This window comes from Glycine max, chromosome 20 (genome assembly GCF_000004515.6).
Source record: "Glycine max cultivar Williams 82 chromosome 20, Glycine_max_v4.0, whole genome shotgun sequence".
NCBI classification, from domain to species: Eukaryota; Viridiplantae; Streptophyta; class Magnoliopsida; order Fabales; family Fabaceae; genus Glycine; species Glycine max.
Genome location: NC_038256.2, coordinates 42,455,153 through 42,474,720, shown reverse-complemented (window position 1 = coordinate 42,474,720; position 19,568 = coordinate 42,455,153). Strand labels below are relative to the sequence as shown.

The following is a 19,568-nucleotide window of genomic DNA, read 5'->3' as shown; positions in this document are numbered from 1 at the left end:
TGTGTTAATTTTTTTAATGTTTTATATAATCATATTAGTATATTTGTTTTACTAATAAACATCTAGGGTCTAATAAATTAGTATAATAGAAACATATTGATATTTAGGTTTAACAAAAAATTATTTACATTTACGTCTAATAAAAAATTATTGATATTTTGATACAATAGCAATTTACTGACATTTTGATCTAATGATGGTAATTTATTGACATTTTTGTCCAATGGAAATGTACTGACATTTTGGTTCTAAATAAAAAATTATTGACATTTTCGTCCAAAATAAATTATTGACATTTAGGTTCAATAATGATAACTTACTGACACTTTCGTTCAATCTATTCCCTATGGCTACATTGACAATCAATTTGTGTCAAATTTGTCAATTTGTGTCATATATGTTATTTTATTAATAGTAATGAATGAAAGTTAACGGTCAGATAAATTTATTACACTTTCGGAAACAATATTTAAATTTTAATATTTCAAAGATAAATTTATCAACAATTCACACATTCAAAAACGAAAAATGATTATTTACTTAATGAGGTTATTAGTAAAAATACGGAGACGCAAAGAAGAGAAAATAGATAACGGGAGAAAGAGAAACTGCTCATACATTGCTTATACAATAATGCAAGATGTTCTAGCTAGCTAACAAGCAACGAGTTTCCATCATCAAAGGCCTATTCACAGGCTTAGGGAGCTACCACTGATCACTTACTATCAGTTATGATGGATTTGATTTTCCTTAAGGAAGTAGGATAATGTCCCACTTTCATTTGGGTCAATTTCTTAGGCATCTATCTTGTCTATAATGATCTCTACATTCTACCACTAACTAAAACCCTTTGGCATTTGTTCATAGAGAAGAGATTAACCAGGGTGGACAGTGGAGGTAATTTCAAACAAAAATGATAGAAGGAGCACAGGGGTTGTAGAGAGGAAGTTACGGGTAATTGTCACATATATTAATCTTATGTTTGGATGAGCAATTTCAAAATTTTAAGAAATTTGAAATGCCTAGAATTTGAATTGTTTTGATTTTAATTTTCTTCATCTTTCAAGTGCTTTGTTTGGATAAATCAATTCAAATTTATTCAATTTTAAATTTTTTGTTTGGATAGGGCAATTCAATTTCCTCCATATGCAAAATTTCAATTTTATATTTTAAATAGATGAAATTTCAATACTAAACTTTATAAAAAACAAACACAATCTAATTTTGAAATACTAATTAAAATATTTTTCAATTTTAATAATTTAAAAATACAAAATATTGATAATTTTAACTAGGGTTGTTTTGCCTCACCACAACTAGTGATGTTTTTAAATCGACATCAACCAAGACTATTTTTCGGTTGACATCAAATAGGGTTTTTTTGGCAAAGTATGTCGAGAATATTTGTCAGCTGACGTCAGTCGGGGCTATTTTTCGATTAACGTTTGTTGAGTCTATTTTTCAGTCAATGTTGGCTATGTTTTTTTAACCAACATCGGCTAGAGTTTGTTTGACTGACACCAACTACGGTCTTTTCGAATAACATTGACCAAGGCTATTTTTAGCCAATGTCGGCCTAAAAAATCCTAGCAGGCGTTGACAAAAAAATCTAGCCAATATCGGCTAAAAAATAACTTGGTCAATGTCGACCAATAGAACCTACCCAATGTTGGCCAAAAAACATCATTGGTCAACGTTGATCGAAAAATCCCTAGTCGAAGTTGACTAAAAAACAGCCTTGACCAATGTTGGACAAAAAACCCTACTCAACATCAGCTATAAAATAGCCTTGACTGATGTTGGCTAAAAAATAGCTCTGGCCGATGTCGACCAAAAAAACCTAGTGGATGTTGACTGTAAAAACCTAGTCGATGTCGACTAAAAATAGTCATACCCGATGTCGGTCAAAAATACCTAGCTGATGTTAGTAAAAAAACTCTAGCCAACACCAACCAAAAAACCTAGCTAATATGGTTAAGAAATAGCTCTGGCTGATGTCAGCCAGAAAACCCTAGTCGATGTTAGGAAAAAAAATCCTAACCGACGTCGGCTAAGAAAATCTAGTTGACATAAGCCAAAACACCATAGTTAGTATTGGCTGGAAAATAACCCTAGCCAATATTGGCTAAAAAATAGTTTTTGCTGATGTTGGCTGGAAAAACCTAGTTGACGTCAGCTGAAAAACCCTAGCAGACGTCTACTTAAAACTTAGCCACGACTGATGATAGTAGAAAAAATCTAATCAACGTCGGTCAAAAAAATCATTGGTCAACATCAATTTAAAAACCTGAATGAGAACGACCAAAAAAATCCTTGGCCGACATCAGCAAAACATTCCCATAATTGACGTTAGTGAGAAAATAACCCTAACTAACATCATTTAAAAAAAAAAATAGCTGATATTGGTAAAAAATAGCTTTGGTTGAAATAATACAAAAAAAATTCTGACTAAAAAAATCTCGACCAACGTTAGTGAAAAACAACTTAGGTCGATGTCGACCGTAAAAACTTTGGTCACCCGTAGTTGCGAGTGTTGAGCGAGAAAGAGTCACGAGTAAGAACGTGAGTTAGAATGAGCATCTCTGAAAAAAAAAATTCAAGTTCTATATTTTTTGAGAGAATTTGAAATCTCACTATTTTAATCAATGAAAATAATTCATAAAAATATCAAAAATTAAATGTCCTTTCAAATATTCTATTCAAACAAACTATTTTATCATGAATCCTTTTAAATTTCTTAAAAAAATGAATTTTCCTACTAAATTGTTCCATCCAAACACACTATAAGACTTCGATACTCAAATAAAAAAATAGTTAGATGACCAACTTGAGGCAAACCACGTCTTATATACATGTAGAATGCGTCCAAAAAATTGTTAGTAGTTGAAAAAATATATATAAGTAAATAAAATAATAAAAATAATAATTAATTAAAAAAAATACAAATTTTTAGAATTTTTTTTACAAATATAAAGGAACACATTTTATATATTACATATACATATAAATAGATTCAATTTTATGCGCAACACACACAATACAGATCAAATTTTGAAATGGGTAAAAACACTAAAATCATGGTTTCTTAAAAAAAAATAATAAAAGAAGAAAATTACATTTTTGCCTAAATTTATTCGTAATGGGTCTATCAGTTCTGCCAAACAGATTGGATGAGGCCCACTAGAGTTGGTAACGTTAGATGGGTCAGCCTTGTGTAATATGCCACCCATCCGGACATGGCCGATAGAGTTACGTTGCCTTCAAATTTTGTCTGTTTTTTAACCAAAATTTCTTTTTATCGGTTTGGTTTCCAATGCAACCAAGCAAATAACAATAACATGATTTTTTACAATCCCAATTTTCATACGCTAGTCGTTGAATTTTTTTTACAGACAAGATGGTAGTATATAGCTTTTTTTTGGGGAATGAGTATATTGCTTAAAGCAGAATCGGTCCAATAGTAAATTAGACCTGAAACAATTTTTTTAAAATTTATTACTTTTAATAAAAGTTATATTTTGAACCTTTTATTTTTCAACGTATGTGGTCTTTTTATTTTATAAAAATCAAAAATATTTTTTTATTGGTGTACCTAAAGCTTGAGTTTCAGATATTTTACTCTTGGGTCAATCCTGACCTAAAGGAAAGAAAAAGGAAAATTTAATGAATAATTACGGAAAAAGAAATAGACATATAAAGATACAAGATAAATATGATGTAATATAACACAAAACCAGAAACGAACACCCTCTGTCATTGCTGCATATATAGCTTGAGTCAAGTTCTTCTATTTAAGAATATGGTTTACATATAGTACCGAAAAAAAAAACAATATGGTTTATATTGCGTTGCTTTGACTAATAATATCGTATTGTAGAATACAAATATGTTGCACGTCTGATTTTTAAGAAGAACAAAAAATTAAAAAAAGAATACAAATCAATTAATTATGAGTCAATTTTTTTGTTCCAAATAAAAAATATTAAATAGATTAAAAAAATCTAATTTTTAATTTAATAATTATATTTTATCTCTTCTCTTTCCCACCATCATAACTTAACATTATCAATATCCACATTATTATCATCTATATTACATACATACTATTATCATCCTTTTAATTGTCATCTCTACTGAATCATTGTTATTCTTATTATCGTAACCACTATAACCCTAAACTCTATAATTACAATTGCCTCCTTTGATATTGTCATTATTGCAATTGTGGTCACTACTACTAGTACAAACACAAACCTAAATGCATTTTATTTTGATAGTTTTGGACTTAATTGTGTAACTTTACTAAAAAAAAGTTATTTATACTTATTTTTTAAAATGTGCTCAGATAAAATCATTTCAATTGATTAATTAACATGTTATCATCAAGTTCTATAATTATGAATCACTTGTGGGTTATTTGTTTTTCCTTATGCCTTCATGGAGTCTGTGTGATCACTCCCTTTTCTTTAGATCAGTTGAATGGTAGACTATTGGAAGTTGCGACCCTTTAATTTGGTGGCTCAGTTTTGCCTTACACTATACTTGCATGCTTACAGGCTAACTGGTACTTTTAGTTAACTTAACTGACCACAGGAAAAGAAAGAAAGATGGTGATTAAATTGGAGGGAAATATCAAAATAAGAAGGAACACTGATTGAAAAATAGCTGCAGAGGGCAACGTGAAGTGAGGAGCTAGGCAGTGACAGATGAATGATGAGGAGCTATGAAAGTCTGAGATTCGAAGTTAATTTCCTTTCTCGTACAAAAACAACAAAATGGCAAAGTTATCTTCGGCTTTCCCACATTCAAGTCCCACTTAAACCTAATTCACAAAGCATACTCATGCACCACCTACAGTGCTCCTCTGTCTGTACTTGTTTGGCTCATGTCATTCAATCCATGTGTTGGATCGAATCCAAAGCCTCTCTTGGCCATTCATGCATCTTCTAATTGGTCTAACCCTAGAAAGTTTTTGCTTTCACCTAATTAATTAGCACCAAGCTAGCATGTGGAATTCCTGCTGTGAAGAATTTTATCATAAACATGCACGGGATTTGAATTGACAAATGTTATTTCCTATGATTTTGGAAAGGACAAATTTCTACATATGGCCAGTTATTATGTGGGACGTTGGTAGACTAAAATATTTCCAGCTATTTTGGAAGGACAAATTATTAACTCATTGAAAACTTAAGTAGTTTTGTCAATGGGATAACTAACTTACACAAGATTCTAAAGAAATAAAAGACATCCAGTTGAATAGACTAGCACAAGCTTTTAAAAAAATAATCATAAGAAAAAGAACTTTAATTACCATTTGTATTGTTTGGAATTGTTATTTCTTCTTATAATTTCTGTAGAAAGTTTTGACATGTAATGTTCAAATAATCTCATGTGGAAAGAGGGATAGGTCAGTCAAAGGCTTTTCAAACATTAATGTGTACCTAGATCTTTCATTTTGTCTGTTGTAGATATATTTAATAGGAAGAAGGAAACCCATCAAATGGTACTTGGTCACTGACAACTCGCATCACGTGGAAAGAGAAAGATTTATGTTCCTAGACGTTCAACACATAAAAATGAAATTGGTTGCCTTTAAAGGCAACCAACAAAGACACGTTGTAAATATATGCTGGATTGGTAAGAATCCTCTGTACCTGCCATAAACAATGTGTAATGTTGTATGTCAAGGTTCTAATAATTAAGCCACAATATAGCATAAGTAAATTTTGTTATAGTTAAATTCATGTTTCCGCTGGCAAAAAAAATGTATATAGTACAAAAGCCTCATACGAAACCTTTATTTCTAACAGATACCACAATTTATATAAGATTGCTAAGGAAGAACTAAACTATTAATTTGTAACATGTTTGTTTAATTTCAAGTGATGATGAAAAAATGAATTTGTAAAAAAAAAAAACCCTTAGGCATGTTAGTTTAAAATATATTTCAAAACTTTACAAGAAACATCTTGTAAAGAGACTACTTAAATTTTATTTTAAAAGTCACTTTTTATGTTAAAAATGTCAGAAAATAAACAAATCAAAACATCTTTTAGACAAAAAAATAAAAAATCAACTTCTAAAGTCTAAACCAGTGAAAATATTATACATGAATTTGCTAATTAGTTCAACCAAACTCCTAAGCCTAAAAGGTAATTAATATAGTCATTTTAGACAAATATATTAGTTCAGATTAACATGAATTAATTTTCTTCCCCACAAGAATGATATTTCTCACAATTTCTACCCAAAGAAGATATTTTTTTATATTAAATAAATCAATTTACCTTAGTTCAGACAGTCAGGTGTTCAGCACTCTAGCTACATTGGATAAACTTTGTTGTCCATGATCTGTTTCTTCTTCTCATCAAACTAGAGTAGTCTGGGAGAGTTGATAGGAGAACAATTATAACCTAGAGCCTACAAGAAATTAATCTCTAGGCAGTAGGTATACTGAACTAGCTTAGATCAACTCAAATTGGAACTTCTGCCTAACCTTTTGCTACCTTTTTTAGTTGGTGGATCACCTGAATGAAGGCCAAGAGATATAGGTTGGTCATTGATGAGATGATTGACCAGTCACTCAAAGATTCTAAGTTTTAGGGCTATGTCCAATCAAAGACATGGCCTACCAGCCCTTTACTTCAGCCCATTAATGCTGCCCCCTATCAATTTTATCCACCATCGATGGTACTACACTGTTCACGAGATACTTCAAGTTAAGACCTGACTCGCCACCACAACAATCTCCCCATATTTCTGACCTTTTCCTAGACATTGAGAATTTCATCATTTTGTTATAATATACCTTGGCGGCAGCTATTCAAAATTTACTAGGGTGATTTCACATGAATTATAGTAATTACTTAATTACATACGTAGTAGGGTCATGGATACTGAGTACTTATTAAAATGAGTAAACTACACTCATCATTTTTTAGGTCTCTTAAAATTACACAAAATTTTCTTATTTTTTTAACATATATTTAGAGCAACCTTTCTGATAAAGAACCACGCAGAGTGTGATATTTTTCAAAAATTTAAAAAGACTAGTGTAGAAAATTAAAAAAGTGTCATATGTAATATTTTTTAAATAATTAAGATGATTAGTGTAGGGATAAAAAGGCAATGAGAATCCGTGTATTCGATCTTATGAAACTTTAAGGATAACTAGTATAATTTACTTTGTTAAAATTTTGCAGTGCAATTTTATACAAACATGCTAGATTAGTTATATGAAAAATGATTATTATCTTGATTTATGTGTGTGTATATACGCAAAAGCTACACGTACAGATGCTAGATTTCTTTCTCTGTAGGAATTGGCCGGAACAGTTAAAGTTGATTCACTCGAGTTTCATTACATGCAGTACTTTTCCATCACTATCGCAATTCCTTTGATAAAAACTAAGTGAGAGAGAGAGGGACACATGTCTCCGCTTCTACAGTTCTCCATGTCTACTTACTCTGTTCCTATTACCACTCACACTTATAGTTTTGCGTGTTTACTGTCTGTATCTGAAATGGAAAGAGACTGTACCATTGCACACTCACTCTCACTTTTGGGTGTCTGTGCATTGCATATACAGATAGTTTTTTTTTTTCAAATTAAAAAAAAAGAAGAGAGATAAATCAAAGAGATGCTATGGTAGCGAAGGAAAAAATTGTCATCATATATATCCAAAGAAAATCTAAAGGTTTTTGGTACACTTAGCTTTTAAGTCAATAATTGAATGAGTTTGTGTACCCTATCAATAACAATATCAAAATCTTTAAATTTTTTAAAATGTTGAGTTTCTCAAAATATAAAGAAAAAAGAGTCAACCAATACTGGTTGAAAAATTTATTTTACTTTTGTAATTTTTTACAACAATTTTTAACAATTAAGATAGAGAAAATAAATTTAAGTAAATAATATGATAAGAAAAAGAATATGATACATAAACATATGTTATTTTAAACATCTCGTTAATATTTTTTTCTCTCTCACACAAGCTATTGAATAACAAGTGAATATCCATCTAGTGATTTGGTGCAGAGTGAATGGTGATCGGTGAGACGAGGGAGAGGTGAAGGATTAAAAAAGAGGAAGTGCCAGTGCCACTGTCACCAGCAATCTAGTAGATTCCTCTGCAGTTTTATGTCAACCCTACTCTTGCGTGTGTAACATTATAATAATTATTATTGTCTGAAATTCTATTAGTATCTTTTGTCATCAACACACTAGCATAGTTAATTAGTAGTAATAAAAATAACTGATGGACGTGATATCGATAGATGCTAACTGTAACTGATACCGTGTAAGAAAATTAACTTGCATTTACGTCTGTCGCGACTGAAATTAAACTTCTACCTAAAATACTATTTGTGCTTCTATTCTAAGCTTTGCCTCCTCCACTCTTCTGTCTTTGCTGGTGCTGTCAACTCCATTTCTAAACATGTCAAAATGCACACATCGTTATCATCCTTATTATTTCCTTCATTCCACGTGCGCCTACACAGATGACACGTGCCTCCTCTCCTCATACATATACATTAATATTACCCTCTTTCTCTATGCTACCAAGCATAGTAATCCCACAGTGGAAAGAAAATGAGAAAGCAGACAAATATTTAAAACCTGAGTTTAATAAAGAAAAAACTGTTAATTTTTGTTAACTGGTAAACTTTTTTCTTCAATTTCTTTTAACATTTTATTTAATGAAATAAAAGAAAACACACTATTATTTGTATTTTTTGTTTTTTTTACTAAATTAAATGTATAAAATATTTATCTGTTTTGTCATGATTAACCTCTCTTAAAAAATTTAACTAATCACTTCTAATAAACTGTTTTTAATCACACTTTTCCTGTGTACAAGTTTCAAACATTTCATTTAATAATCCAAGTTTAGTTTCACTTATAATGATGTAACATCAGTTTCTTTTTTCTTTTCCTTAAAGCTAGATAAAACACCATAAGATAAAACAAGTACACAAAAGCAAGCATTTTCTTATTAAAAATTAAAAACACTCGAATAAAAAAACACACAGATTAATTATGTTTATTTATGGCCTTTCTCGTCCCTCCACATTGAAATTCTCAAACCAAAACTCAACCCTCTCCCTCACTGCTCTCTCTCACCAAATCACCATGCAGAAAACATACTCTTTCTCCTGCATATCCTCTTGTGGAAGTGATAGTGCCTGCTTAGAAGCTGACGAAGTTAACAATGAAGATTCCATTTCCCTCTCCCTTGGCCCTCCTAGTCAGCACAAATTCAAATCCAGAGCCTCTAACCCAAAACACTCTTCTACTATGCGTGATCATCAGCAAAAACCTAGCTCCGATGACCTGAGTGGTGTAACAGTGGCCCTCCACATTGGTCTTCCCACCCCCACCGCTGCCACCAAACCTTCTTCCCCTCCAATTCACGGTCGATATTGGATCCCTACTCCTCAACAAATCCTCATTGGACCCACCCAGTTTTCTTGCACAGTCTGTAACAAAACCTTCAACCGTTTCAACAACATGCAGGTTAGTCAGTAACAGCTGAAACAAAACTACCTACTTAGCTTTTTTTCTTTCTTTATTTTTTTTTCTGTTGAATACTGAACTACCTAGCTAGTACACATTGGTAAGAGCTAGCATTTATTAGACTCGGATGAATAATTTCAAAATAGTACTTTCGTATCGTTAAAGACTTACCACTTACATATATTTATATATACACAGCAAAAGGTAAACCCTTGCATTCTCTATTGAAAGTGTAATTTAAAATCATTAGCCATTTGAAATCTCAAAGAAGTCTTGCATTTCATGTGTACAATAATAATTATAATCATACCACGCATTGCAAAATATATAATTCTATTTTTAAAATTCACCAAATGCAAAGCAGAAATCTTGTATATATGGTTGCTCCATCCAATTTTAAAATATCTACCAGTACCATAGCATCATTTTGTTGCACTTTATTTTGCTCTCAAGAATGGGCTTACATAATAACTTTATAATGTGACTCACATCACATGATTTTCTGTAGATGCATATGTGGGGACATGGATCCCAGTATAGGAAAGGATCGAATTCATTGAGAGGGTCAAAAGCAGGTTCTCTAATGCTGAGGCTACCCTGCTATTGCTGTGAAGAAGGTTGCAAAAACAACATAAACTATCCAAGGTCAAAGCCACTGAAGGATTTCAGGACCCTCAAAACACACTACAAGAGGAAGCATGGAGAGAAGCCATTCGAGTGCAGGAAGTGTCACAAGCCATTTGCAGTAAGAGGAGATTGGAGAACACACGAGAAGAATTGTGGGAAACTTTGGTTCTGCGTCTGTGGTTCTGATTTCAAGCATAAGAGGTCCCTTAAAGACCATGTTCGTGCATTCGGCAATGGCCATGCTTCACATAACTTGAGTGAAGAAAGAGGGGACGAAGGTGGAGATGATGACAGTGAAGTGGCTGTTTTTACTTTCAAATAATAATAATTCAACGTAGGTGTATGTTAGGCTTTTTCTTTTCGTTGTAACTAGGACTTGGATTGATCCATTAAAAGATTGTACCTTGTCTGTGGTCTGTGGTGGAAGAAAAAGGAGTGCAAGACAAACAGTGAAATGAAAGCTAAGGTTCTTGCATTATAGGTTGAAGTGGCAGGCAGTCTTATCAACTTAAAAGGACGTTTTCTTTTGATGCTTCTTTTGCTGTGATATTCAGAGAGAGTAACGTAATGGAGGTGGTCAAGACTGAAGAGTAATCAGTGAGTGTGAGTGCAGATGAGATGAGAAAAGGGACATGCAGACAAGAGCAGTCACAGATTCTATTGTTCTTGACTTTGCATTTTATTGCCAAAGACAATATGCATCTCTATATTATAAATAAGGTTTAAATACTTTTGACTCATATATATATATATATATAGTTGCACTTACTTTTCAGCTGTAATTTAAAACATGTCAATTTAATTTCTATAGTTATGTTTTTATTTTTTTTTTAATTTGATTCTCGTTATGAAGTCACTGTTAACGCTATTCGTTTGATCATGACGTGACTTTCCACCTTTGAATTTTGTAGACGTAACTTTTCATCGTGCTTGAATTTTAATTTTAAGGGAGGAGCTAAGTGTGTTTGTAACGTTAGGAAAGGGGTTAAGAGAAGAAACTCTAGAAAGTGTGGATATGGCAGGTGATGGTGAATTACGATTGTAGAAGGTTGGGGTCGACCTTGGGGTTGATGCACAGTAGAATAAATAATATGTCATCAAGGATGGAGAAGAGGACTTCAGCTAACAGTGATATATCGTGGTTGAACAAACAACGTTAAGGTGATTTTACGTCAAGAACTAAATTAGATATAAAAAAATGTAATTGTAGGGATTAAATGATCATATTTTAAACTATAGATACCAAATGAAAAAATAAGTGTAATTATAGGATCAAAAGAATATATTTAAACCTATAAATAATTAGAACAATGGACATCCTTTAATTACAAAGTTTTCATATTGACTTATAACATTATATTATTTATCATATTTATATTTTTCTATTATTTTTTATATCACTGGATATCAAATAATATAGTGTCCGCCATCTTTTTTTATAACTTAAAATAGTTAAGTCGAAAAATGAAAATTTTATTCTACACACAATAAGTGAATGAATTGTCGAATATAGGCCTCTAACTTTAGATTCAATCACATTCAAATAATAGGAGTGGTCTCTCTTGATTACTCTATGATAAAATTCAAAATAGAGAGATGCAAAGAAGGAAAAAGAAAAACTGAATATTACTTAAATTAATAACTAATTTGTAAAAAGGTTGAAGAATATAATACATCAATATCAAAAGAAATGAGAATAAAGTCTAAAAAATTGAAATATAGGTAAACATGCTGGAAATACATTGATCAAAATAAAAATTTAGAAATAAATCAAAATGTAGGTGCACTTATGGTGTATCTTTTAAAAACCTTTGATCAACATTGATTTTTTCAATCTTCTTCCAACGTTCAAAGCAAACATCAAAGCTTAACCATCAAGGAAAATCAACAACAAGGTCATTTGGCAGATGTTCAAATCATCAATCCATGAAACTATTAAAATTTAACCACCAAATAGAAATTATACCTCAAAGTTTAACCACTTAACAGAAACAATAAGGCTTAACTATCAAGAACAAAAGTAAAACAACAATTCAATGCTTAACCATCAATGAAAAAAGTTCAAACAATACTTAATCATCGTGAACAAAATATTACATCAACATAAAACATCAACAAATAGAAGAATACAAAATCTATCTTCAATTAAGACTTTTCAAAAATATTTGTGAACCAACAATAACTAAGGCTTAATCATTTATAATAAAAATTAAAATAATACTTAACCACCATGGACAAAAACTTAAAATCATCAAATCAAGCCTAAAAGGCTGAAAGCCATAGGCCAAAGTCTTCAAAATCTTCAGAATCATTTAATCAAATACCTTATAAGCAAAAAGTGAATAATGCTAAACGTCGAGAAACTTACTCTAGCCATACAAATTAAAATTGTTCTAGTTCCTCTTCTCCTTTCCCTAATATCCTTTATCTTCACAAAACCTGTGCGGCACTAACGAAATTGAGATATGCAGACGCAGTCTCTAAGAGTATGGAAGGAAGTTTAGAGCATACAATGCTTCGCCTAGCAGATCCAGGAGAAGAAGAAAGGGAGAGCGCACAATCGATGTTGCCGCAGCACAGCGCGGTTGGAATGACGTCATGTCTGAGCGTGACTTCCAGAAGTTGTCGAGCGCTTTCTCAGGGCACATAGTTAATTGAAAAATTGCGGGACCAAGCTTTGATAAAAACACAGAGCAGAGATAGAGAGAAAAAAATAACGAAGCAGCGGAAAAATTATGGATGGAAGGTGGTATTCATCTGATTTCATGATAAAAATAAAATTTAAGGTAGAAAGATAAAAACAAGAGAACAGACAAACTAAATATTATTTGAATAATGTTTAAAATAAACAAATCAGTTTTTATATAAATACATTAAATTTTATATAATTAAACTTATAACTATCTTGTAACTAATTAAAATAATAATTAATTTATAATTAACTAAATTAATATATATCTTTAATACCGTAGGTTACAAAAAAAGTATCCTGTTGTTTACTTGTTTCTAAATGACTCCTTAATATATATGTTTGACGTAATATATATATAGTGCATATGTCTATATATGATTAGCCTATACGTAAAAAATGTGGCGAAAAAGGACAGAATGGGTGATGAATGGGAGGTTGGATGAAGTGGTAATGTGTGTGTGAGTTACGATGGAGCACTGATACGTGCTGCTGTTTTTGGGGTTTCACCCAAAGGCCTTTCTTTTGCCTTTTCAGATCAACTACAATCTGATACTATGAAACATTTTCAGACGCTCTGCTTTTACAATTATTGCCTCACTGTTTTACCCCCCTCCCCCCACACACACACTGTATTAACTACTACAATTATATTTATAAAAATAAAACATTCAATTACAAAAGAGATAAAAAGAGAGAGAATTGTATTTCTTTTTTTATCAAGAAAAAAAAATTCGAATAAAATCATTGATATAATGAAAGAGAAAAAAATAATCTTATAAAAATCTCATATAAATAATATAACTCATAAATTATTAGATCAACTCTAATATTTTAAAACACCTATTTTTTATTCGTATCTTTACATTTTATAATTTTTTAATATTATTTTTCATTTTATGAACAAACTTTCACACATACAGTCAGTTTGGTTGGGATATATACTAATCTCTTTTTTTCTTGAAACTAATTTCATCTCTAATAATCGTGTTCTTATATCTTCCCTCCTTGATTAATTAAAAAGTTGTTTTTATTATCTTTTAGAAAGAAAATCTTTCATTATAAGACACGATTAAATATGATTTTAATCCTTCAAATATTAAAATATATTAGTTTTAGTCTTCCAAAAATAATATTATTGTATTTGATTCTTGAAATTTTCAAAAAAATTATTTTAAAAGTTTACAAAAATAATTGTTTCAACATTAACATTTTTATTTTCATCCTTAACATTCCTTAAGATTCAGTGTGTCCAGCAAGAATAGAAAAAACTATATTACAACTCTCTTATTCCAAAACAAAGACATACAATTAAACTCATATATATTACTTTTAATTTGCTGTTGGTAGAACCAAAATTTAAAAATAAACATAAACACGTGCATTATCGGTAATTGAGTTTTAGTGACATTGTCTGCAGCAAGTGAATAGCTTCTATTTAACAGATAATTTTGAAATTTTCAAGTAGCAAATACAATGAAATTGTTTTTGAAGGATCAAAACTAATATGGCCATACACTTACATAATGCATGGCCATTCTCAGCATTTTTCTTTGCTCGAGGCTGTCTTGTGTGCCTTTTGCGTTGAAGCCTTTTCCCCTTTTTCTTTTTCTTCCCCTCTGGCCTCTTTCTTCTTTTATGTTACATGAAAAAGTAGATTGAAAACGAACCATATATAAAAAAGATTTGAAAACCTATATAAGATCATTAAATAAGTAATTGTATATGCACCATGCAGGCTTGCATCTTGAAATTGAAAGTACGCGCCTTTTTTCATGCTTTTATTTAATTTTCATTAATTAATAATGAAAAACAATAATGTTATTTATATGTCATTTTATTTTATATCCTTAAAGAAGGACCAAAGTTTTAAGTGTAACAAAGTCTTAAATTAAAAATTAATCTCAGTCAGTTCAACAGATCAAACCTTATTTATTGGAAAAATAAAAATCCTAATTCAGTGGTTACCAAAATATGTCATTTTATTTTACATTTTTATCTCATTTTTATATAATGAAATAAAAATCACACTTTTTATTACACTCTTTTTTTCGCGTTAAAATTGATAATAATAAAAAAAATTGAACTATATAATATGACTTACTAGTAAATTAGACGGTTCATTAATTAGATAATACTTGGAGACTTGGGGTCTTGCGGGGATATCCTTGGAAACCATAAGTTATTTAAAGGTGTTAAGATAAACTCCTGTATTCATTCAAAAAAAGATAAACTCATGTATATTGTTTGAAAAGGAGATATGATTCTGATTAACACATCATTTCTATTAAAAAAATTATTTCTCACCCTTTAAAAGAATGAGATAGTGTACCAAAAAAAAAGAATGTGATATGATAAAGAATATGATGAAAAAAAAGAAAAAATAAATGGAAGAGAAAGAAACATGAAAAAATATATATTATTTTTATCATAACTCTCGATAGATATTAATTTTCAAATAGAAAAAAGAAAAAAATATATAAAAAAGCTATTACCCATTAAAATTGTCCATATGAGGGTTTAGCCCGCCGTTTAGGTAATTTATATGCGATGATAGGTTCATGTACCTAAAAAATTAAAAATTAAAAACAGTTTTAGTTTTATTTTTTAAAATAAAGCTTGGTAAAATTCCATCCCATCTGGTTGCACAGAATATTAGTTTTGGACTGGGCAATCTCAGAGTTTACATTAACTCATTGACGTTTGTTTTTCGCAAACATTTTTTTTACTTATAGAACTAATATTTTTCAGAATTTAATTTCCGAAATGTATTTAATTAAAAACCAAAAACATCTATGATCTATCTTGAAAAGGAATGTGGCGAGGAAAAAAAAAAGTTCACATAGAATTACCAAAATAATCAACATAAATTATATTGTCTTTAAAGTATATGGTTATGAGTTTTATCCCTTATTCATGTGTATGAAAAAAAAACAGATTAATCGCTTAAATGGATTTCTAATACTTCAAAGAATTAGTATTTAAAGAATTAGTCTTTATTTTCGACTGATATATACTTTGATTTCATTTAAAAGATAATTAATTACCAAAATAAAATAAGATGGGGAATTTACTGAAAGGCCGAAAAGCCCAAATCCATTGATGCACTTATTTTCCGGTTGGGCATGCCCAAACGCTGCTGGCACTCATGACCCAAATAGAAGGGGGGAAAATGCCTTGTTGACTTTTTTTTTTTTAATCATATGTTTTCTTTTGTGCGGGGGGTTGGATGCTTTGATTTATATAATATAATAAAATTTTTATTTTTGGATTAAGTAAAAATTATCATACTTTTTTAAGAACTTGACTTTAGTTTTGTATGATATTTTTATATTTTTTAAAAACGATAAATAATTAATTACTTTCAATTTTCACAATATTTTTTTCTTAAATTTCAAGTTTCTTCCCGAAATATTTAATTTCAATTTTCTTCCATTTAATTTACTAAAATAATTCTACTTTATCCTTGAGCATTTATACTTTTAAAATAACTTTTTATGTTTAAAACTTGTCCTTTTTCTATAAATTTGAGCTATTAATATTTGTATTTATTTATTTAAATAATAATGTAATTATTCTCTTATAAATGCATGTAAAAAAATATTTAGCTAAAAATTACTAAAATGTTATGTTGTCTGACAATATATTTTAAATCATTAACAGAACATATCAAAACTTAAAAATAAATCTGCTAGGTGTGTGAAAAAAAAATGAACTAGATCCTAACCAAACGAAAACCCAACCGGGTTTTAGTGTTTTATCCAACTAGTTTGAAAAAAGGTTATCCTGTCTTAAAATTAATCAAATTATTTTTACAAAATCAATTTAGAATTTGGAATTTTTGCCTGTTCGATTTTGAACCAGTTTTAAAAATCAGCCTGATTTTTAAAAAATAAAAAAGTGTGGTTGACAATCAATTTTTAAAATTTCTGAAACCGGTTTTAGTTTTTAAAAAACCAGTCCAGTTTTTTTTTAAAAAGCCTTGTTTTGAACCGATTTTAAAATAACCAATTTGGGTAAGGATCGGTTTTAAAAAACAAGTCCAATCCGTTTCAAAAAGTATCCCTTTCAGAACCGATTTCAAAAGTTCGTTTCGGAACCGGTTTTTAAAAATGGGTCCCCGGTTTCGAACCGATTTTCAAATGCAGTCCAATTTTGAAACCGATTCAAAAAATCAGTCCCGTTTAGAACAGGTTTCACAAAAGTAGTAGGATCCAGAAACCGGTCCAAAAAAGTTCGGTTCAAAACGGATCTTGAATACCATTTTGGTTTTGAATCGGTTTAAAAGACCAGTCCGATTTTGAATCTAGTTCTTGAAAATAGTCTGATTTTGAACCGGTTTTTGAGAAACGATGTGGTTAGAAATGGTTTTAGAAAATCAGTTCGATCCAGAAATCGGTTCTAAAAAAGTTCGGCTAAGAACCGGTTTTACAAAAGTAGTACAGACCAAAAACTGGTTCACAACCGGTTTTGAATATGAACCGGTTTTGAATAACAGTTTGGTTATGAACCGATTTTGAATACCAGTTTGGTTATGAACCAGTTTTAAAACCAGTCCGGTTTAGAATCGGTTTTAAAACCAGTTTGGTTCAAAACCGGTTTAAAAATGAGATCGATTTCAAATTGATTTTAAAAAATGAATCTGGTTTCGAATCGATTTTCAAATGGAGTCCGAATTTGAATCTGGTTATTGAAAATAGTCCGATTTTGCAACCAGTCGGATACATAACCGGTTTTAAAAAGTACGATTGTGAATCGGTTTTTGAGAAACAAGGTGGTTAGAACCGGTTTTAGAAAGAGCGGTTCAATCCAGAAACCGATTCTAAAAAAGATCAATTCAGAACCGGTTTTAAAAACGAGTCCGGTTTCAAATCGATTTTCAAATGCAGTCCGTTTTTGAATCAGGTTCTCAAAAACAGTGCGGTTAGAACCGGTTTTAGAAAAAGCATTACGGTCTAGAAATCGATTCTAAAAAAGTTTGGTTCAAAACCGGTTTTACAAAAGCAATACGGTCCAGAAACCAATCTAGAAAACCAAACTGGTTGTGAATCGATTTTGAAAAACTAGTCCGGTTCGGATCCAGTTTTAAAAAGTTCGGTTATGAACCGGTTTTAAAACCAGTACGGTTCTCAACCAATTTAAAAAGCACCGATTTTAAAATATCAGTGGTTCGGAACCAATTTGAAAGTACTTCAACTATTTTGATATAAAACAACCGACTAAAACGGTTAGGAATACTAGGTTTTTTACTAAATCGGTTTTTGTACACCCCGGAAATCTGGCGTCTGTTAGATCTTTGTATATCTAATGGAGACATGATTGATCTAAAATATAACTCTTATCTATATTTTGTTTTATAATTATACAATAAAAAAGAATTGTATAATATCTGATAATTCCCTATTACGGTTAGGGTTACTTACTTGAACATCTCTGGAGAGAGGTGCAAGTCGAATCCAAAATCTAAAATATCTACGATTTCGTTGGCGACCTTCTTCTTGTTGGCATCGGACACCATCTTTGATCTCAAACAGTAGATCGAAGAAGAGAGAAGAAAAAAAAAATCTAGAAAATGATCCCAGGGTTTCGCACTGCACGAACCCAAGCGAGTGCTTAGTGTTCGAGGTTGGAGTAGAGAGTGAGGCAAGTTTGGGATATTTACATAGAGAGGGTGATTGCGTGTTGGAGTTGGACTCAAAAAAATAAGGTCAAATTGTAAAATTTGTTTTTGCACAATGATGTTGTGCGTCTCTTTGATTTTATGCAACGTGATAAATTTATTGGAACAATTTTGGTGAAATGCTTTATAGGGTAACATATTAGAATTAACTTTTATGTTTGAAAAACTATAACTAAAATGCTGTTACCTTAAAAACTAATTTTATCTAAAATATAAACAAAAATCTAATAGCATCTCCCAAACATCAATAAGTTGACAGATTTTTTCTTATTCCAGTTCACTCAGTAGCTTTTATGGCATACTTTTCCCTCATGTTACGAATCATTGACAACTATGTTTCATGGGGTCTAATTAGAATTCAAATACGTTTGTAGGAAATTTCAAAAATAATTCTACATTAAATTCATGAATGTAAAAATAAATAATGACGTTTATTTTTAAGGAAATAGATAGAAATATGGACCAAAACAAAACACAAAACTTTAGCTCCAAATACATGCGCGTTCAAACGCGACAAATATTATAAACCAAATAGGGCTAGACCTAATACAGTCCCTAATCATATGCATAGAATGAAGAATCCAAATTCAACTTCCCTCTAATTGAAGTTTCGAACAATAATTGACACATTTAAAGAATATATGGACAGACTACATATTTTTATATTAATTTTTTTAATCACATTTACAATTTAATTTCAGTATTTTTTTACCAAAAAAAAAAGTTAATATTTTTAGCCAAAATATTATAATATTTTTTTAGTAATAACTCAGTATTAATTTTAAAATTATATTTGTTGCACTGAGTCATAAGAATAATTATTTGAAAAAAATATGAAATGTAATGATATTTATAGAAAGGAGTGAGTAAATTAAATAAACCCTTTATTGTCAAACTTGAATTTATTATTTTAGGTCTGCTATTTTAAGATCTACAAACACGAAGTTTGATTGTTTACATAGTCAATATAGAATTATCTTTTTCTTTTCTGTCAAAAACTTTAACCAATATTAATAATAACAGTTCATCAAAATAAACATAGTTAGATTCTG

General features: G+C 30.4%; 1 protein-coding gene and 1 long non-coding RNA gene across 2 annotated transcripts; one reads left to right on the top strand and one right to left on the bottom strand.

The window, feature by feature from the left end:
* Nucleotides 1-9,021: 9,021 nt before the first annotated feature.
* On the top strand, nucleotides 9,022-11,275 carry LOC100784037 (zinc finger protein WIP6). Its single transcript, XM_003555406.4, has 2 exons — nucleotides 9,022-9,520; nucleotides 10,029-11,275. Exons 1-2 carry the CDS (start codon nucleotides 9,044-9,046, stop codon nucleotides 10,467-10,469), a joined length of 918 nt encoding a protein of 305 aa, XP_003555454.2. The 5' UTR covers nucleotides 9,022-9,043; the 3' UTR covers nucleotides 10,470-11,275.
* An 893-nt stretch (nucleotides 11,276-12,168) lies between these two features.
* On the bottom strand, nucleotides 12,169-12,898 carry LOC102663627 (uncharacterized). The gene is made up of 2 exons (XR_420390.4): nucleotides 12,659-12,898; nucleotides 12,169-12,586 (listed from the first exon to the last, which is right to left on the bottom strand). It is a non-coding gene; the product is annotated as an uncharacterized lncRNA (long non-coding RNA).
* Between the last annotated feature and the right edge of the window lie 6,670 nt (nucleotides 12,899-19,568).